Source organism: Papio anubis, chromosome 15 (genome assembly GCF_008728515.1).
Source record: "Papio anubis isolate 15944 chromosome 15, Panubis1.0, whole genome shotgun sequence".
Lineage (NCBI taxonomy): Eukaryota > Metazoa > Chordata > Mammalia > Primates > Cercopithecidae > Papio > Papio anubis.
In genome coordinates, this window is record NC_044990.1 from 4,358,445 (window position 1) to 4,379,894 (window position 21,450).

At 39.2% G+C, this 21,450-nt stretch overlaps 2 protein-coding genes across 11 annotated transcripts in view; one reads left to right on the forward strand and one right to left on the reverse strand.

The window, feature by feature from the left end:
• RNF17 (ring finger protein 17) overlaps positions 1–20,361 on the forward strand; it is a 111,582-nt gene extending 91,221 nt beyond the window's left edge. For 4 of the 5 annotated variants that reach the window (XM_009191650.4, XM_009191651.3, XM_009191652.3 and 1 more), the window contains 8 exons: positions 806–931; positions 2,089–2,148; positions 4,627–4,743; positions 6,589–6,757; positions 10,099–10,234; positions 12,953–13,142; positions 15,150–15,257; positions 15,712–15,908. In XM_009191650.4, the coding sequence (XP_009189914.1) occupies positions 806–931; positions 2,089–2,148; positions 4,627–4,743; positions 6,589–6,757; positions 10,099–10,234; positions 12,953–13,142; positions 15,150–15,248 (897 nt within the window). In that variant the 3' untranslated portion in view covers positions 15,249–15,257; positions 15,712–15,908. Of the gene's footprint in view, positions 1–805; positions 932–2,088; positions 2,149–4,626; positions 4,744–6,588; positions 6,758–10,098; positions 10,235–12,952; positions 13,143–15,149; positions 15,258–15,711; positions 15,909–20,125 lie in introns of those variants that run through there. The other variant, XM_017951140.3, reaches the window with a different exon arrangement.
• CENPJ (centromere protein J) overlaps positions 18,187–21,450 on the reverse strand; it is a 41,346-nt gene continuing 38,082 nt past the window's right edge. Inside the window, exons 12-17 of one of the 6 annotated variants that reach the window (XM_003913680.5) lie at positions 20,791–20,855; positions 20,482–20,592; positions 19,527–19,667; positions 19,365–19,449; positions 19,170–19,290; positions 18,187–18,523 (exon numbers count right to left, since the gene is read on the reverse strand). In XM_003913680.5, coding sequence (XP_003913729.3) covers positions 18,331–18,523; positions 19,170–19,290; positions 19,365–19,449; positions 19,527–19,667; positions 20,482–20,592; positions 20,791–20,855 — 716 coding nt within the window. In that variant the 3' untranslated portion in view covers positions 18,187–18,330. Of the gene's footprint in view, positions 18,524–19,169; positions 19,291–19,364; positions 19,668–20,481; positions 20,593–20,790; positions 20,856–21,450 lie in introns of those variants that run through there. The other 5 variants (XR_004178626.1, XR_004178625.1, XM_031655770.1 and 2 more) reach the window with 5 other exon arrangements.

Here is a 21,450-nt window from a genome sequence, read left to right on the forward strand (position 1 = left end):
AGATAGTGATGGGTGCTAAGAGAAAAAAACAAAGCAGGAAAGGCTGATAGGAATGGCATGGCTAGGGAGGAGGTTCCACTTTAAACATGCATCTGGGAAGATGTCACTGCAAAGGTAACATTTGAGTCAAGACCCTAAAATGGTTAGAGGACAGACCACATGGGTGCAGGGAGAAGAGTACTGAGGCAGGAGCAGGGCTAGGCAGGAGGGGACTGCATTGGCAGAAGACTGAATGGTAAAAAGAGAGAGGACAAGATCTGCTGGGAGGCAGCAACCGTAATTCAGTGAGGAGCAGTAAAACAGTGAGGAGCAGTGAGTTTGGACAAAGGTGGTATCAGTGGAAATGAAGAGAATTGCTGTGGGTCAGCTTATCAGTTAGGGACACATTCAGTACCCAGTAGACTGTTCCGAATCCCGCCAATTTTGGATTTTTAAATGAAACTTTATTTCTCCACCTCTGAACGTAACCTTTTCTTTCTCTTTCTACGTAGTGTAATTTGTTAGTATCATCTAAAGGCGATGTATTTGGGAATTGGAATTATATATAACTTAGTTATTTTGTGGTGAATAACTAGAAAACTCTATGGACTTGTAAGTGTATGTCACATAAACCAAAGTAGTAGAATTACTCCCTTATAGCATGTCAAAATACCAGGAAGAAAATTCAATGAAATGAGTCACTAGCCAAACTGTCTAGTTAATACTGTTATATTGTCAGAAGCTAAATTTAATATTTGCTGACTATAAAAATGTCATCAAATGGAGTTTATTTTTATAATAATAACCTTTATTGAACTTTAAATAGGAATTACCTAAAAATCCGTGGGAGAAATTGTCTGTTCACCTCTATTTTGATGGAATGTCACTTTCTTATTTTATGGCATACTATAAATACTGTACTTCTGAACATACTGAGGAGATGTTGAAAGAAGTAAGTGAGCTATTTTTCTATAAAAATCTAAAGTGTAGAACAGACTAGTTAAAATGTCACATTTTGTCTTACACTATGTCTTAAATATGATTCTACATATCTGATCTATTAAGAGAGTCTAGAGGACTTACACATTTTTGCTGAGAAAGATAAATAGACTGTGTCATGCTTTATAAGTGTCCTTTAAAAGACGTTAATTACATTAAGATTCAATCAGTGTTTCTGTACCTTCAAACCTAGTGCGATGCCCATGCTATTCAGTGTTGTTTGAATGTAGGGATGCACGTTCTAAAATCTCTATAGAATTCAATACCAGAAGAGGGCTCTTGCTCCAGGTCAAATATTTTTTCCTTTTACTTGACACAAAAGCCATGTTTTACAAAATTTCTCTCATTTGCCTTCTCACAGGAAACCCAGAGGCACATTTTGAACTTAGCTTCCATTACTGGCTCATTCCTTGCCTGGTGCTTCTGTGGTTTAGTGCTTTAAAAACTATAGCCTGTTACAAGATATGGTTTCACATTTCAAGCTGCTATAAATCTTTTATAGGAATAGATTATGCATCATTATATTTTATATCACAAGATATTTTTATTTCTAGAGTTGCAGTCTACTTTTTAGACTTTTTAATATTCATTTTGGTGATAGTACACAACCAAACATGGTTCCATGGATAAAGAAAACTACTTTCTTCTCTCAAATAGAAATTGTGCTATAACTTTGTACCTGTAATCCTCACTGCCAGCTTTTTCTTTAAAGCAGAGGTGTGGTTGTGGGTGAGTGGGGGTGTGGGTGTGTGTGTGTGTGTAAAAGAGGTTCCGTCCGTTATTAAACAAGTTTTATAAAGATTACTTAGTCTTTCTGTTCTAGTTGTACTATTCATTGTGAACATTTTAAGGGAAAGGTAAGAGCTCCCACTCTTACAATAAATGAATTAGCATTGACATACATGTGTTAACATACATTTGAAGTTTCTGATTGTTGAAAACTTAAGATGGTGAGATTATTCAGAACATTAGATTTTCCTGTAATTGATCTGAAATTAACAAATGAACACCAACAAGAAAATGCACCCAGTTTTTGTGGGGATGAAATATGGAAAGTACCTTAAAACAATATAGCTAAAGGTGATTTTACTCAATACTATATTATTTCAGAAACCAAGATCAGATCATGATAAAAAGTATGAAGAGGAACAGTGGGAAATAAGGTTTGAGGTAAGTAACAATCCAAGTATTTTGGAAACTTTGGACACTTCATTAATACAAAGGATCTGATACAGGACAGAAAGAGCTTTCTTTTATAACAGTTTTATTGAAATATTATTGATATATCATAGAATTTACCTATTGAATATACAGTTCAGTGGTGTTCAATATTGTTCACTGTCTTGTAACCATCACTACTATCTATTTCCAGAACATTTTATCACCCCCAAAAGAAGCCCTGTACCAGCTGCAGTCATTCTGCATTCTTCCTTCCCTAACTTCATGACTTCTGTCCCTGTAGATTTGCTTATCCTGTACATTTCATATAAATGTAATCGTATAATATGTGGTCCTTTGTCACTGGCTTTTCACTTAGCATAACGTTTTCAAGGTTCATCCATGTTGTGTGTAACAGTGCTTCACTCCTTATTGCTGAATCACATTCCACTGGATGGATATGTTTTGTTTACCCTTCATCTGTGGGTGGACACTGGATTGTTTCCGCCTTATGGTGATTGCGAGTAATGCTACTGTCTGATCAGGTACAAGTTTTTATGTAGACATTTGTTTTCCCTTCATTAGGGTATACACCTAGTAGTGGAATTATTGAGTCTATGGTAACTATGTTTAACATTTTAAAGATCTCCAAGACTGTTTTCCAAAGTGGCAGCATCATTTTACATGCATGCTAGTAGGGGGTGTGGAAGGACCCCCTTTTTTCCACTTCCTCACCAAATTACTACTTGTAATCTGTTTTTCTAGCCATTTTAGGATAGGCGTGAAGTGGCATATCATTGTCGACTTGATATGCTTGTCCTGGTGATTAGTATTGTTGAGCATCTTTTCATGTACCTATTGGCCACTTATATATATATATATATATATATATATATATATATTTTTTTTTTTTTTTTTTTTTTTGAAAAATCCCTTCAAATCAGTTCCCCATTTTTATTTGGGTTATTTATCTTTTCATTGTTGAGCTCTAACAGTTCTTTATAATTATGCATGCAAGTACCTTATCAAATATATGATTGCAAATATTTTCTTTTATTCTGTGGGTTTTTTCACATTAACGGATTTGAGAGAGTCTTGCTCCATTGCCCAGGCTGGTCTTGAACTCCGGGCCTCAGGCAGCCCTCCTGCCTTTTTGCAGAGTAGCTGGAACTAAAGGCATGGACCCCCACACCCAGCTTTCTTTTCACTTTTTTGATAGTGTCCTTTTAAGTACCAAAGTTTTTAATTTTGATGAAGTCCAGTTTATCTGTTTGTTTTCTTTTATCACTTGGACTTTTTTTGTGCAGGAAGAGTTTACTTAAGTAAACCTTTGTAATTTATGAAAATAACATAACCTTATTGTAAATTGCCTATTATTTACTTAAAAAGTTCAACAAATTTCAACAGTGGCTGATCACTTTTTGCTGAATTTTCCTAGGTTCAAAGTTTTTTTTGTTTTGTCTACCAGTTTGAAAACATTAAATAGTAATAAATTAACCTACAAATTTGAATATGATGGTTTTACTTAAGATAATTACCTTATTCTTGAAGAATAAGAACTTTTTATAAAGATATTGTGCCGGGCGCGGTGGCTCACGCCTGTAATCCCAGCACTTTGGGAGGCTGAGGCAGGTGGATCACAAGGTCCAGAGATCAAGACTATCCTGGCTAACATGGTAAAACCCTGTCTCTACTAAAAAAAAAAAAAATACAAAAAAATTAGCTGGGCGTGGTGGCAGGCACGTGTAGTCCCAGCTACTCAGGAGGCTGAGGCAGGAGAATGGCGTGAACCCAGGAGGCAGAGCTTGTAGTAAGCTGAGATCGCACCGTTGCACTCCAGCCTGGGTGACAGAGTGAGATTCAGTCTCAATAAATAGATAAATAAATAAATAAATATATTGCTTGTATTTGCAGAAAAACATGCACCACATTTTTATACACATTTGCTTTTAACAGTTACTAGGTGCCATGGTCTTCTTGGGAATCACATAACTGTAGTATTCCTTATGCTTTCATGGGGCTTAAGAGAAAGCACACCATTCTGAGGATTTTAACTTAAATTTTCTTTTAGCATTTCATGTATTATTTTAGTTTTTATTAGAAAGTACTTAAATACTGCAAAAATGTATAAAAGGAAGAGGGATCTGTTCCTCATTCTGCACCTCAAACACCGCAGCCCTCATTAGTGGCAGTTACTATTGACTATTCTTCTAGAATTGTATGTGTATGTGTAGATAATATGCATATCAATAAACATACATGCATTTTTTTGCACAAAACGCTTTAGAATTAGAGGACAAAAGAATACTAAAGATCTTTGATTGTCATCACATTTTGGTCCTACTGTAACAAAATCATTTTATGGTGTTCAGTATTTAAGAGAGCTTACTTTCTGCTAATTGAAAACTAAGTTGGCACAGTCATGAATTTTTATAATGTAATAGATTTTCATCCTCATTCTGAAATTTGAATTTTTCTGTGGTGTTTTAGGAATTGCTTTCGTCTGAAACAGACACTCCTCTTTTACCACCGTATTTGTCTTCATCTCTGCCTTCCCCAGGAGAACTCTGTGCTGTTCAAGTCAAGCACGTTGTCTCACCTAATGAAGTATGTGATCTAAATGATTAGCTGGTTATTAAAAACATAACAGTCTATCTTGGTCTTAAACACTAGAAGCGACTCTTCACTTCTCTATCTTCCTGATTTCAAATGTTGCAAATTCGTGATCTCTAGTTTGCCCCATCCTATAATACCCTCTTCAGATATTTGTTAATATTTAAGGCAAGTGTTTTTTTAAGGACCTACTGGGTTCCCAGTGTTATGCTGCTTTATTCAATGTTATGCTTATATCCGATATTTAGATTTTTAAGGTGGAACCGTTTCTACCTATGAAATCTTAAACATGTTGCTTTCCTTCCTCTTCCCGCATTGAACTCTTCCACTTAACCACCTGGCTGACACTGTGTCCCACTTAATTAGGTTGGTCTGCCTCCCCTTAGGGTATAGCTCCATGTTGTTCATTGAGGTATCCCCAGAACCTAGAGTAGTGCCTGGTAAATACTAGGCACCTGGTTAATATTGATTGAATGGTGAATAAAGGCACTGAAAGTTCAATTACATGTCCTTGGCTAACAAAGAGAGGAAGAAATAAGTAGCTTCAGCAGCTCCTTCATAGGCCATTCTCTCACAGGCAGGGGAAGGATTTGCTTTCTAATTTCATCAGAGAGCAGAGTAAATAGCATGTTATGCTGTATGTAGTTGCTAAACAACTACTGCTGGTTTTGGTAATTTTGCTTATTTATTGCTGCATCACAATTTACCCCTAAACTTAGCAGCTTAATACAAACACACATGAGGGTCAGGAATCTGGGAGATGCTGAGTTAAGCACTCTAGCTCAGGCTCTCAAGAGGTTGCAGCCATGATGTTGACAGGGGCTGCAGAAACCACTTTCGAAAAGACTCACTCACGTGGCACCACCTGGAAGGCTCTGTTCCCTGCCTGTGGCCTCTCCGATTGTCTGCTTGCAGCATGGCTATGGCATCCTGGCACATGAAATCCCTGGGACAGCTCTACCAAGGCAGAAGCTACATGTCCTTATATGCCAGTCTCAGGAGTCACACACTGTCACTATAGTTGTGTGGGTTTTTTTATTTGTTTGTTTGTTTTGAGATAGAGGACACGTTTTGTCATCCAGGCTGGAGAGTGCAGTGACATAAACACAGCTCACTGAAGCCTTAATTTCCCAGGCTCAAGCATTCCTCCTGCCTCGGGCTTCCGAGCAGCTGGGACTACAGGTGTGTACTACCATGCCCAGCTAATTATGATTACTACTACTGTTATTATTATTAAACAGAGTCTTGCTCTGTCTCCCAGGCTGGAGTGCAGTGGTGCGATCTCAGTTCACTGCAAGCTCCACCTCCCGGGTTCACGCCATTCTCCCGCCTCAGCCTCCAGAGTATCGAGACTACAGGCGGCCGCCACCACGTGCGGCTAATTTTTGTTTTGCATTTTTAGTGGAGACGAGGTTTCACCATGTTAGCCATGATGGTCTCGATCTCCTGACCTCGTGATTCACCCCGCCTCGGCCTCCCAAAGTGCTGGGATTACAGGCGTGAGCCACCGCGCCCGGCCTAATGTTTTTGATTCTTAGTAGAGATGCGGTCTCACTGTGTTACTCAGGCTGGTCTTGAACTCATGAGCTCAAGTGATCCTCCCACCTCAGCCTTCCAGAGTGCTGGGATTATAGGCATGAACCTCCATGCCCAGCCTAATCGTGTTCTCTTGATCACAAGATAAGTGTGGTAGGATGTGGGAAGGAATAGGAGGTGAATATCAGGAGGTATAGAGGTCTCTGGGGGCATCGCTGGAGGCTGTCTGCCACAGGAATTTTGTCCACATAAATGCTTGAAATTCCAGAATCTGAAAGTTTTCCTTTCCTTCTCCCCACTTAGGTGTATATTTGCCTTGATTCTATAGAAACTTGTAACCACTCTAACCAGCATAGTGACACAGATGATAGTGGAGTCAGCGGGGAATCGGAATCCGAGAGCCTTGATGAAGCACTGCAGAGGGTTAATAAGAAGGTAGAGGCACTTCCTCCTCTGACGGATTTTAGAACAGGTATACTTACTACATTTGAATGAAACAGGATACTTAATAAAACTTGGATTTTGTTTTAATGGGCTGATGACCTTGGGCTATCTCTAATGTTGATATTTGTCTTGTATTCACTTTACATGCATGATTTCCTGGAATCCTCGAGATACCCAGAAGATGACCTCTTTCTCGTTTTCTAGATAAGGAAGGTGAACTAAAAGACATTAGTAAACTCCCTTGGGGGGCACGTTCACGTTCCACAAATGAGACGGTGTTGGAAAAGTGCATAAAGATTATTTTCTGAGTTTGAGGTTATCAGTAGCTGAAGTTGCGAGAGTTGTCATTCAGACCTTAATGGTCATCATTTTAATTACAAGCCACCTACAATAATCGTGAGGTGGAGGCTCAAAGTATGACCTGTTCTGTCAGGATAGGTCAAATTTCTACTCTTTCATCTTTTCAGTCCATTCTTCCCATCTTTATTAAATATGTGTGATTCTCCTCTGAGGAAAATGTATCTAGTTATTGCAGTATGTGATAGAGATGTATTCTTGATATTTTAGCAAAGGAAAAACCATCATCTTAATGTCTTACCAGTATTCCGTGAGTTTTTTGTTTGTTTGTTGAGACAGAGTCTTGTTTTGTTGCCCAAGCTGGAGTGCAGTGATGTGATCTCGGCTCACTGCAACCTCCTGCTCCCGGGTTCAAGCGATTCTCCTGCCTCAGCCTCCCAAGTAGTTGGGATTACAGGTGCGTGCCACCATGCCCAGCCAATTTTTGTATTTTTAGTAGAGATGGGATTTCCCCATGTTAACCAGCCTGGTGTCAAGCTCCTGAACTCAAGTGAACTGCCCACCTTGGTCTCCCAAAATGCTAGGATTATAGGCATGAGCCAACTTGCCCAGCCTTTTTTTTTTTTTTTTTTTTTTTTAAAAAAAGATGAGTCTTGCTCTGTCACCCAGGCTGGAGTGCAGTGGTGCTCACTGCAACCTCCACCTCCTGGGCTCAAGCAGTTCTCCTACCTCAACCTCCTCAGTAGCTAGGATTACAGGCATGTACCACTATGCCCAGCTAATTTTTGTATTTTTCGTAGCGACGGGGTTTCACCATCTTGGCCTGTCTGGTCTCGAATTCCTGACTTTGTGATCCACCTGCCTCGGCCTCCCAAAGTGCTGGGATTACAGGCATGAGCCACTGTGCCCGGCCCAGATGAGATTCTTTATTGTTTCACTGATGACTTTTTTTTTTTTTTTTTTTTTTTTTTGAGACAGAGTTTCACTCTTGTTGCCCAGGCTGGAGTGCAATGGCTCAGTGTCGGCTCACTGCAACTTGTGCCTCCCACGTTCAGCGATTCTCCTGCCTCAGCCTCCCAAGTAGCTGGGATTACAGGCACATACCACCTCGCCTGGCTAATTTTGTATTTTTAGTAGAGATGGGGTTTCTCCATGTTGGTCAGACTGGTCTCGAACTCCTGACCTCCGGTGATCTGCCCACCTTGGCCTCCCAAAGTGCTGGGATTACAGGCATGAGCCTCCGTTCCTGGCCCTGATGAATTTATATATGAAAGAAATTGTCTATAACTCTTTAATTAAAATCACTTGAAATAAAAATCTTTATTCATTAGTCATGTATTTCAATGTCACTTGCCCACAAATAGAATTCTCTGTGAAATTACATAAAAAGCGTATGACATAAGGAAGTAGAACAAGATAGGAAACTGAGGCACATGCCATCACTCTGAAATCTAAGGATGTACAAAGGGAAGTGTATACCGTACTAATTTTTCCACAGTTTAACTCAAGCCTAGCACTCATTAGTACACTTTTTTTTTTTACTGAGCTTGTGTCAGGTACCATGTTAGGAATACAAACAACAGTTCTGCACTCAAGAACAAGTGCTGTAAGCAGAGAGGAGACAGATAAACCAAGTAGAGTATGAAAAGAATAGCTTCTCTTAAAGGAGTGTGTGTAATGCTGTAGAATCAGGGAAAGCAGTGATCAGTTGTTAGGGTTTTGTTGGTCATGTTGGAGCTGGGCTTTGAAAGAAGAATGATAACTGCTCAAGGCAATGAATACCCTACAAACTGTCAGAATGTTTTCTTGATGTTTATGATAAACATCATAAAAAAGAAGGGCTCAGGAAAACACTCTAGATGAGGGGGATAGTCATAAGCTAAATAGAAGGATCAAAATGTTAAGTAATCCTGTTTAGGTAACTCATTGAGGAAATGTGGTAGAAGTTGTTTGGGAGAACAAACAACTGAAGAAGCCTGTAAATTGTAATAAGGACTTGATATTACAGGCAGTTAAGGTGTACCATTAAAGAATTTTAAATAAGAGCAATGTAATTGCATTTTTAAAAATTTAATTCTGGTGGTCCCATAGCAAATGAATGGGAGGACAGAATGGAAGGCAGGAACAGCAAATAATTATCATCCTTTGCCAAAGATGATGGCCCACACTAGAAGAGACTAGGGGAGTATCAGAAGTTGGGGCAGTGGCAATATGAGCTAATAAGCTCATAATAAGAATACAAGAACTAGCAACTCAGAATGGGAGAAGTGCCTTTATTTAGTGAACAAAGGCTTACAAAATATGAACAGAGAAAGAGAAGCCAACATAAGGCCAACTGTTTAGTGTTTAATTCTGGATGGTGAGCATATATTTGTTACATTTTCTTCTTTGTACTTTTCTGTATTAAACATTTTTGATACATAATTGTATATATTTATGGGGTACATGTGATATTACATGCATAGAGTGTGTAATTATCAAGACAATAGGGTATTCATCACCTCGAGCAGTTACTTCTATGTGTTGGGAACATTTCAAGACTTCTGGTTAATCTGAAATATACAATCCATTGTTGTGAACTAGGTACCTTACTCTGCTATCAAATATTGGAACTTATTCCTTCCAACTATATGTTTGTACCTATCAACCAACTTTCTTCATCCCCCAACCCCAAACACATGTATATTTGCCTTTTATGGCCTCATGTGACCATTAATCTACTTGTTATCCTCATGAGATGCACTTTTTTAGCTCTCATATGAGTGAGAACATGCGATACTTGTCTTTCTGTGCTTGTCTTAGTTAATATAATGATCCATCCATGTTACTGCAAATAACAGGATTCCATTCTTTTTTATGGCCAAATAGTATTCCATTGTGTATATAATCAGCACATTTTCTTTATTCATTCATCTGTTGATGGACACCTGGGTTGATTCCATATATTGGCTATTGTGAGTAGTGCTGCAACAAACATGGGGTGCAGGTAGCCCTTTGATATGCTGATTTCCTTTGGATTAAAAATATTTAATAAAAGACCATATGACTTTTTCCCTTTTTCTGTCTTTCCAGAAATGCCTTGCCTTGCAGAATATGATGATGGCTTATGGTATAGAGCGAAGATTGTTTCCATTAAAGAATTTAATCCTTTATCTATCCTAGTACAATTTGTTGATTATGGATCAACTGCAAAGCTGACATTAAACAGGTTGAAAATAAATGTCGGGGTGTTGAATTAGGTTTCTTTTTTTTTTAAATAGTTTTCTTATTGAGAATATTTTGTCTCTTAGAAAAGGGTTATTCTAAGGCTGTTTATAAATTGGGAATTTTTATCGAGTTAAAGTATACATAAAATTTACCATTTTAGCTTTTTTTTTTCTGAGATGGAGTCTTGCTCTGTCGCCCAGGCTGGAGTATAGTGACGTAATCTCGGCTCCCTGCAACCTCCGCCTCCCAGGTTCAAGCGATTCTCCTGCCTCAGCCTCCCTAGTAGCTGGAATTACAGGTGCCTGCCACCATCCCAGCTGATGTTTTTATATTTTTAATAGAGACGGGATTTCGCCATGTTGGCCAGGCTGGTCTCGAACTCCTGACCTCAGGTTATCCCCCCGCCTCAGCCTCCCTAAGTGCTGGGATTACAGGCGTGAGCCACCACACCTGGCCCATTTTAGCTATTTTTAAGTATAATAACTGGCATTAAATACATTCACAAGGTTATACAACTGTCACCACTTTCCATTTCCAGAACAATTTTGTTATTCCAAACAGAAACCCTGTACCTATTAAATAATAAGATCATAGTCCATTCTCACCTAGTCCCTAGTAACCCATGGTCTCCTGTCTCTGAACTTGCCTGTTCTTGGTACCTCATATAAGTAAATTCATACAGCATTTGTCCTTTTGTGTTGGCTTATTTCAATAGCATAATTTTTAAAGATTCATCCATGTTGTAGCATGTGTCAGAATTTACTTCTTAAGGCTGAATAATATTCCATTATATATATGAGGGGTCTTCAAAAAGTTCATGGAAAATGCATACTATGAAAAAACTGCATGGATTTCAAAAATTTTTCACCAAAATTGTGCTAACTTGTTCTAACATGTCTGAACAGGATCTTGTTTGAGACACTAAAAAGGATAAGTGCAACATGAATTCTGCTCATATTGAAACAACAACAAACATCAAATTTATGGTGAAGCTTAGGTGGAGGAATGGTGATACCATTTTTGCTTTATAAAAACTTGATGGAAACAGTGCCCCAAAGAAAGCAGTTTACAAATGGATAACTTGTTTTATGAAGGGATAAGATGATGTTGAAGATGAAGCCCGTAGCAGTAGTCCTTCCACATCAATTTGTGAGGAAAAAAAAATTAATCTTGTTCATGCCCTAATTGAAGAGGACTGACAACAGCAGAAATAATAGCCAACACCAAAGACGTTTCAGTTGGTTCAGCTTATACAATGCTGACTGAAAGAGTTGAGGAAACTCTCCACTCAGTGGGTACCAAACCTGTTGGACCCAGATCAGCTGCAGAGAGGAGCAGAGCTTTCAGTGGAAATTGTAGACAAGCAGGATGAGGACCCTGAAGCATTTCTTCAAAGAACTGCAATTGCAGATGAAACGTGGCTTTACCAGTGTGATCCTGAAGGCAGAGCACAGTGAAAACGAGAGGCGGAAGTGGCCCAGTCAAAAATGGACCGGTCAAGAGCAAAGGTCATGGCAACCATTTGTTTTTTCTTTTTTGGATGCCGAAGGCATTTTGCTTGACGGCTTTCTGGAAAGCCAAAGAATGACAACATCTTCTTCTTAGGAGTGTTTGAGAAAGTTGGCCAAAGCTTTAGCAGGAAAACGCCTGGGAAAGCTTCACCAGAGAGTCCTTCACCACCACAGTGCTCCTGCTCATTCCTCTCATCAAACAAGGGCGATTTTGCAAGAGTTTTACCTAAATCATTAGGCATCCACTTTACAGTCCTGATTTGGCCCTTTCTAGATTGTTCTTTGTTTCCTAATCTTAAAAAGTATTTAAAGGGTACCCATTTTTCTCCAGTTAATAATGTAAGAAAGATCACATTGACATGGTTATATTCCCAGGACCCTCAGTTCTTAAGGGATGGACTAAAGGGCTGTTATCATAGCTTACAAATGTGTCGTGGTCTTGATGGAACTTATGTTGAGAAATAAAGTTTACATTTTTTATTTTCATCTTAATTTCATCTTTCCATGAACTTTTTGAAGCCCCCTCATACAGTGTATACTACATCTTATTTATCCCTTCCCTGGAAGGTGGAACTTGGGTTGCTCCCCACTTTTGGCTCTTGTGGATAATGCTTCTATGAACGTGGGTGTACATTTATCTCTTTGAGTACCTTCTTTCAGTTATTTTGGGTATATACCCAGAAATGGAACTGCTGGATCATATGGTCTATCCTAATTTTTGAGGAACCTCCATGCTGTTTCCCACAGTGGCTGCACCATTTTACATTCTCACTAAGAGCGCAAAGGTTCCAGTTCCTGCACATCCTCACCAGCACTTGTGGTTTTGTTGTTTTATAGTAGTCATCTAGTAGGTGTGAGGTGGAATCTCACTTTGGATTTGATTTGCATTTCCCTCATGATTAGTGATGTTGAACATCCTGTCATGTGCTCGTTGGTCATTTGTAGATCTTTAATGTCCATGTTTATGTACGTTTTCTCCCATTCTGTAGGTTGCCTTTTTGCTCTGTTGTATCCTTTGATACACAGAAGTTTATTTTTTAGGAAGTCCATTTTATCTGATTTTTCTCATTTCCTGTGCTTTTGGGGTTGTATCCAAAAAAATCACTGCAAAATCCAATGTTACAAAGCTTTTCCCTTATGCTTTCTTCTAAGAATTGTATAGTTTCAGCTGGAAGAGAATTTTAATTTAAGAATTTCTTTTGTGACAGACTGTGCCAAATTCCTCCTCATCTTATGCGGTATCCAGCTCGAGCCATAAAGGTTCTCTTGGCAGGGTTTAAACCTCCCTTAAGGGATCTAGGGGAGACAAGAATACCATATTGTCCCAAATGGAGTATGGAGGCACTGTGGGCTATGATAGACTGTCTTCAAGGAAAACAACTTTATGCTGTGTCCATGGTAAGTGTCTCAACTAGCCACAATTATTGTAAAGCTATTTCTGTGTCCACACTTTGTCAAGTGTTTGTTTCTATGCAATGTCTACATGCAAGAGTATACTAAAGCATATAAAGCTATATAGGATATAGTTTATATGTATAGCTTTATATATACATATAAAGCTTAATTTTAAGGCTTGTTAAAGTGTCTTAGTTTAACAAACTGCTTACCCCTATGGTGATATAAAATATCATTTATGTAATTAATAAAATGCTCAAGATGACTATCCCATAATTAATTTATAATAGGGAAACAAATATGCAAACAATTAGTGTGAGGTTGAATGAAATAAGTACTATAACAGCGCTATAGCTAACTTTGTGGGTGGAGGAAGTGTGAGAAGAAATGATTATTTGCATCTGGAGAGGTCAGGAGAGGGTGTTTGAGCTGCTGCTTAGAAGCCACTCAAGTATTTAACTGAATAAGTAAAACAGGAACGTGGCATTTTACCTGCATCCTAAAAGAAGCGTGGGAAAGAATGGTAGTTCTGGTCATTATAGAAAGGCTTGAATTACACTAATTGTACTAGTCTCATAATTGTACTACTTTTGAATTATTTGATATAGTAGAACCTGCATCAAAAGGTCAACTAAAAAACTCCAGACTGTGTTTCATGTAAATGTTTTCTTGTTCTGAGGCTCAGCATGTCACAGTAGCCCACAGACAGAATCTGGCCTGTACCTTGTTTTATTTAGCATAGTGTTTTAAAATTGGAAATCTTACCCAAGAAGTCTGTATTTCTGGCCCTGATTAGATATTCTAAAAACTAGGAATCCTGGGTCTTCCCATCCCCCTGAAATGGCAGTCAGCTGAAAGCGTAGCAACAGCCCCTTAGATGGGAACGTGTAACGTGACGTTCAGTTCACCTAGTCCTCACTGCTGGTGTGCAGCTCAACCTGCTTCCCTCCTTTGTGATTCCTGCCTGGTGCCACGATTTGGGGATTCCTGACACACTGGCTATGACACAGATGAGCTCATCATCAGTCAGCATGGTTCCTGGAAAGTGCTTTTTGAAAATCCCTGTATATATGCTATTGCATGTGCAGAGTGCTATGACTAGCTCATCCAGGCTTTCTCTCAACCTAGTGAAAATACAAGGCAAGTATTTCTTACAGATATGTATTTTTTCACTTCTCTAATATTCAAAATTTTGTGAGTATATGAGGATAATCAGAACCATAGATATATGAGAGGATTTATTAAGGGAACTGGCTCTCACAATCAAAGGTGAAGTCCTATGATAGGCTGTCTGCAAGCTGGAGAACCAGAGAAGCTGGTAGCCTGGGTCAGTCTGGAGGCCTCAGAACTAGGGAAGCTGACAATGCAGTCGCTAGTCCGAGGCCAAAGAGCCCCTGGGAGGTCACTGGTGCAAGTCCTACAGCCCAAAAGCCAAAGAATCTGGAGGCGGATGTCCGAGGGGAGGAGGAGAAAAGGTGTCCCCTACTCAGGAAGGAGAGCAGAGAACTCCCTTTCTGCCTGTTTGTCTCCCAGCCAACTGGATGTCCCTTGCCCACATGGAGAGTGGGTCTTCCTCTGTCCACTGATTTAGCACCAGTCTCCTCTGAAAACACCCTCACAGACACACCTAGAAATGCTTCACCAGCCATCGAGGCATCCCTCAATCCAGCGAAGTTAACAACTAATATTAACCATCACTGTCAGTTTATGCATAAAGGTATAATGCTTTGTGTGGAATGCAAATGACCTGTAACAAGGGATGGTGGTGGCAAAGCCCCCTGGCTTCATTTAGGAAAACCTTGTGAGAAGGAATTTAAATAGAGCAGAAGAATGGAAAGAATGGGGTTTTGCAAGAAACCACCACAGATGCCTTTTGGAAGCATAGAGTATAAATTATCAATAGGCCCCTGAGAGAACGCCTTTTTCCACCTGTGTGAATGGCCAGATGTGAGAGGGAAAAGGCAGCCAAGACATTACTGTTTTCTTGACAACTGTATCTTTTAATTTTAGGCTCCGGCACCAGAACAGATAGTGACATTATATGACGATGAGCAGCATCCAGTTCATATGCCATTAGTAGAAATGGGGCTTGCAGATAAAGATGAATAACGCCTAAGTGTAAGTTCTTGTTCTATTCATAGCATAAGGCATGGGACTAGTGGAGATTAATGCTAGATTGATCAGAAAAGCATCCATGGATTTTCCTTGATTTCTCAAAGGAATGACAGCAACGCTCCCCGAGAATCTCTTCCAGATTTCTTCATAGGCCTTCTCACCTAGTCAGCACTAGTATCAAAGAGGCCCCCTATCTGTAAGGACGCTTGGATGGGCTGTCATGACTCTCACAGTACCAGGGTACATGGGGACAGCAGGAGAGAGTGGGCACTGTAAGTAAAGCACATAAATACCCGCTAAGCACACAGAACTACTGAGCAGCCACCATCCTCGTACCAAGTTACTAAAGTACATGGGTAGCCAGCTAACTTTTTAATCTTGTCCATAAGGAATGATTCAGCTAGACTTGCACATTTACATTAAGCAAAGGTTTAAAATAACACATTTTGTTTTTCAGGTATACAGTGCAGAGCATCTATAGAAGCTTAGAAGAAAGTTTTCTGTTATGTTTAGACTATGTCTTACATTTAGACTATTTCAGGCTTAATTTTCTTAACTTGTTCAGCAATAGTGCTTTACCTCTCCTCATTTTTACATATCGAGCTGTTAGGAATTGTGTGGAAAAAAAAGTTAATAAATGTTTGCTTCCAAACATTTGCTTGTTTTTTACCATAATTTCAAAATGAAATAGCTAAGACACATGAAAAAAATTTATTCATTTTATACCTAATGATTCAGCTTAAGAAGTAAGACATTAGTACGAAAAAGCTGCTCCCAAGCACATTCTCCCTGCATTCTGTAGAAGTGTATTAGTATGTTCTTACACTGATAGAACTGCCTGCGACTGGGTAATTTAGAAAGGAAAGAGGTTTAATTGACTCTTGGATACACATGGCTGGGGAGGCCTCAGGAAACTTACAAACATGGCAGAAGGTGAAGGGGAAGCAAATCACCTTCTTCACAGGTGGCAGCAGGGAGCAATGCAAAGCAAAGGGGGGAGACGCCCCTTACAAAACCATCAGATCTTGTCAGAACTCATTATCATGAGAACAACTGGAGATTTGGGTGGGACCACAGCCAACCATATTAAGAGGTAAATACTACTGTTACGATTTGGTGTTTATCATTCATATAAAGGTCTTTATAATTTTACTACATATGAATGCATCCATAAATGATACAGTATTGCTCTGTGTATTTTTTAATGTATCTGCTGTCACACAATCATCTTTTATTTTCTATTTTGTTTGCTATGTATCCATGTTGGTATGTGTAACTCAATTCACTTTTACTGCTATATCCATCCGTGCACATAATTTATCCTGATACTCCTTTACCAGTTTTTTTCTCATAAATATTCCTTTAGGAGCCTTGTATACATGAGCAGTTTTCTAGTACATATACATAGTGATGGAATTTGCTGGGTCATGGGGTTACTTTACTTTTACAATTACTTTCCAACTACTTTTTTGCTTTCTGAACAGTATATTCTACCAATTTATCCCACCACTGGTTGTCTGAGCTCCGTGTCAGCACTTGGTGTCGCCAGACTTTTGCCAGTGGTATTAGTAAGAAAAGGTATCTCACTGCGTATCTCGTTGAATATGCATTCACTGGTTTATTAGCTGGTGCCCGTTCTGTCACTTGTTTATTGCTTGTTCATATTTTGTCTATTTTTCTATTATTTGCAATTTTCTTACTGATTTGTAGAAACGATGTATTCTAATCATCCCTGATCAGTTGTATGTCTTTGAGTCTGGGGCTTGTCTTTCCCGTTTTGTAATATCATTTGACAGAAATGTTCACTCATTTAGCAACATTTTTTCCTTTTTTTTTCCCCCCTTTGAGACAAGAGTCTCACTCTCACCTAGACTGGAGTGCAGTGGCATGGTCTCAGCTCATTGCAACCTCCGCCTCCTGGGTTCAAGCGATTGTCCTGCCTCCCAAGTAGCTGGGATTACAGGCATGCACCACCACACCCAGTTAATTTTTGTATTTTTAGTAGAGACAGGGTTTCACCATGTTGGCCAGGCTGGTCTTGAACTCCTGACCTCAAGTGATCTGCCAACTTTCGCCTCCCAAAGTGCTGGGATTACAGGCATAAGCCACCATGCGTGGCCTATCAATGTTTTCCTTTAAGGTTTGTGCTTTTTGTCTCATTTAAAAATCCTTACCTCTTCTGAGATAGATTATATACATATATATATATGTACTTTGAAAAGTTTTATTTTTCATATTGTTAAGTCACCTGGAATTGATAGATTTCATTAACAAAACCTGATTCATGGTGTATGTGACAGGTAAGGTCTATCTAGACCAATCTGTAATTATTATATGAATTTACAAGTAGGTGACTTGCCCATCCTTCAGGGACATCTTGCCTCCATGAGGCTACAGTAATCTCACTGTGATAAGATGAAGGTAGTGGTGGTCCATGGCTTAACACCGGCTACTCGTCGTTCACGCCCCTTCTCCTCTCAGGTGTCCCATTTTGAGACATTACAGTGTCTGCCTTGTTATAACTTTTCTCCTCACTATGATTACTACTGGTTGTATGTGACCTATTTATATTCATCCACTGTTGTAACTCCCCATTCTATTATAATTAATGAACCTCTGTAGTAGATCAAATGCTTTAATTTTGGTACTAACTGAACATAGTAATATTTTGGCTACAGAGATGTGTTTACTCCTTGAGTACACTTTCTGTGCAAGTCCAGTGCTCTATGGCTGATGTGCCTGTGGGACATCTATGTAATGTACTTCCTGTACTTCTTGGTTTTTATAGCCATTTCTAACCCATAAACACACCCGCTTATTGTAAAAACCTGTACAGTTTCTAAAGAGTAAAAATGCTTTCCTTACTCTGTTGAAAGGCAGGGTAGGTGAATTCTAAATGAGAGCTATCATTGCATTTCAAAGAATATAAAAATGAAGATGCCACAGGATAAACATTTATTTTAGAATCCAATCTTTTCCCCACACATACACAATAAATTAAACAGAATCCACAATAAATGTACATTTTTTAACAAGAAAAATCAGTTTTTGTTACTTCATGATCACACAGGGATCGTCACAGCTCCGTGTCCATTAGCACATTACCCTCCTTGTCCTTAACTCTTATCCGACCAGATCTGTACTTCGTTTCTTGATGACCGTTTGCATATACGGTTTTAACAGCGCCATCTGGGTATTCCCGTCTCTTGAACTGGGCAGTATGTAGTTCTCTTTGGCCATTATTAAACTCTATGAGTTTGCTGCCATCACTGTAAAATTTAAAATAGAATTTCTTTAAAAAAATAGAAAATAGGCAACAGGAGAACTCTTGAAAAGTAGCCGTTGTGCTTCTGACAATTGCTACCTAATGGTGTCATACCGTTGGTACTTTCCCCTGTACAGTTGTACCTAACTTCGGTGGTTCATACTTCGTTGTGCTCGTGACAACTGTATCATGATGGTAGTCATTTACCGTTGTGCTCTGTTACAAGCTTGTTTTACATGATGGTGTCATACCGTTGTGCTCTGACAATATGTACCTAATGGATGTCATTACACGTTGTGCTCTGACAATTGTTACCTTAAAATGGTGTCATACCGTTGTCACTCATGTACAGTTGTACCTAAGTGGTTGCTCAGTACCAGTTGTGCTCTAGAGCAATTGTACCTGGGAATGGGCATGATCATACCGTAAAATGTGCTCTGACAGATTGTACCTAATGGTGTCATACCGTTGTACTCTGACAGTTGTACCTAATGGTGTCATACCGTTGTGCTCTGACAATTGTACATGATGGTGTCATACCGTTGTGCTCTGACAATTGTACATGATGGTGTCATACCGTTGTGCTCTGACAATTGTACCTAATGGTGTCATACCGTGTGCTCTGACAATTGAACATGATGGTGTCATACCGTTGTACTCTGACAATTGTACCATCTGGGAAAATGCTTTCTTCTTGTCCATCAGGAAGTAAGTTTTTAACAGTCTGGTCAGGAAACGTGATTTCTTTTCTTCCATCTGGGAAATGTTTTTCTGTTTAAAAAGTTACAATAAATATTTTTTGAAGGAAGGGAAGAATTTAATGAGAGGGTGAAACAAGTTTGTACCTATTTGTCCACTTGAGAAATGTAAGACTTCCAGTCCCTCCGGGTACGTCGTGTGAGTGGTCTGGGCAGCTGCGTAGTAGTAGATCTGTAAAGACACACAGTCAGTCTGCCTTTTCTCCCGAGATGGTGAAGCTGTGGAGGAGAACGCCTCTGGACACATACCACTCTCTGGTCTGGCATGACCCGCTTCACGTCACCATTGAAGAAAGTGACGGTGATGGTCTTCCCATCTGCACTCACTTCCTTCCGAGTCCCATTGGGAAACAGTATAACACGACACCCATTCTTATAAACCTTTTCCACCTAAAAAAACACAAGATTGTCACCTAAGGAAGATTTTCTCCTGACCAATGTATGCCTAATTCTCCTCCCAACTGCCGACTTTGAATTTTTTGGTAATAAAATGTAAAACATTCCCTCAAAGATCCTTTATTTCATCAGAAGCAGCAAATTCGTGATTTTCTAACGTTCCCATTCCTTTTCCATCTATTAGCTGGAATTCATCTAAAAAAGAAAACCTTCCCTTATCAATGATTTGTTACCCTAAAGCAGACGCACAGGAAAGTCTAACTACTACTTTTGACTGTTGCTCTTTGTCCTTCTGTCACTCCTCAAGGATAGCAGTGAACTCTAACCCTGTAATTTCAATAGAAATGGACCAGTGTAGGGTATTTGAAAAGTAAATTTTCCATAAACCTGAGGGAAAAATTCCCTCATCACCTCTAACCTGTATATATTCCTTTCCTCCTCATTCCCTTTAGCTGGAACCCCCAGGCAGTTTTCCCACTAAGAAACTTTCCTAAGCGTAAGAATAAAACTGTGTTGGCTGGAGACGGGGAGAGAGGCCCCTGCTTCAGGATCAGTGTAAGAAAGGCTGCAAGAAAGGAAGACCTAGAATGAACTGAAGCTTTTAAGAAGTGCCAAGGATTACAAAGGCTTTGGAGTAAGAACAAAAATCATACAGCGATTGTATGCCTTCTTTTGCTGAATCTCTGAACGAGAAATGGCATCTAAAGGCAAGTTATCCAAAGAGCCCTTATTTTAGATTCTATGTGTTTCAACTATTTTAACCAATGTTTATTTTTTTAGAATTCATTATTTCAAAAAAAATTTTAACCTTTCCATCAGGATGACTGATTTCTCCCTGTATGTTGTGGTCTTCCTCTTCCTCTTTATATTCAGGATCTGGGAAGTTCAGTGGTTCAAGTGGCTCCCTGGGAGAGGCAGCCTGTAACACAAGACATTTTAGCAGCTAAAACCTCCTCTTACTTCTGAGGCCAGATTCTGATACTAGTGTTTACAAAATGTAACATTTATAATGTTAAGTAAAAACTCTCTTTTACTTATGGCTTAGAAACTTAAGTCTATTCACACATTGATTTCAAGCCTGAGTAATGTATGTTTGAATATATAAAAACAGATTTACTTGTCCCTTATCCGAATTGCCTAAATCACGAGGAGGTGCAGACTTGGATCTTCGAGGTGGATTGCCTATTAGAATAAAATTGTCAGAGTTAGATTTAACAGTTAATTGAAAATTTTACTAGTATGATCAAACATTTCCTTAGTTCATATCCTGTGAACTGCTGTCCTTTATCCATTAGTTAAGGATGTCTTAATGTTTTTCTTTACTAATTTGTAGTTCTCTGACACAGGTACTCAAGTCCTAGATGTCCAAGAAGACAATATTTGTTCTCAGAGTTTACAATCCTGGGGAAGAGACAGGTGATCAAACAGCCTGACAGACAGACCCAAATGTATTTCAGAGACAATCACAAGGTGTAAGGTGCAGATAAAAGGCATCTAACACCTGTGGAATTTGGCTTCACCAAATAACGGGGTATTTAGTTAAAACATAAATGCCCTTGTGGCTGTGGTGTAAACTTTCTATAATATGACCAGCACACCAATCACGTACTGTACCAGCAACACATACATTACAAAATAAACACACCTCCACCAACAACAAAGTGAGGTGAAGCTCTCAAAATACACTGAAGTGCCAGTATTTTCATCCTATGTGCCAATTCATATTGTAAACACTCAACTTGGAAGGGTCTCGAGCAAGTGCCAGAATCTGACCTAC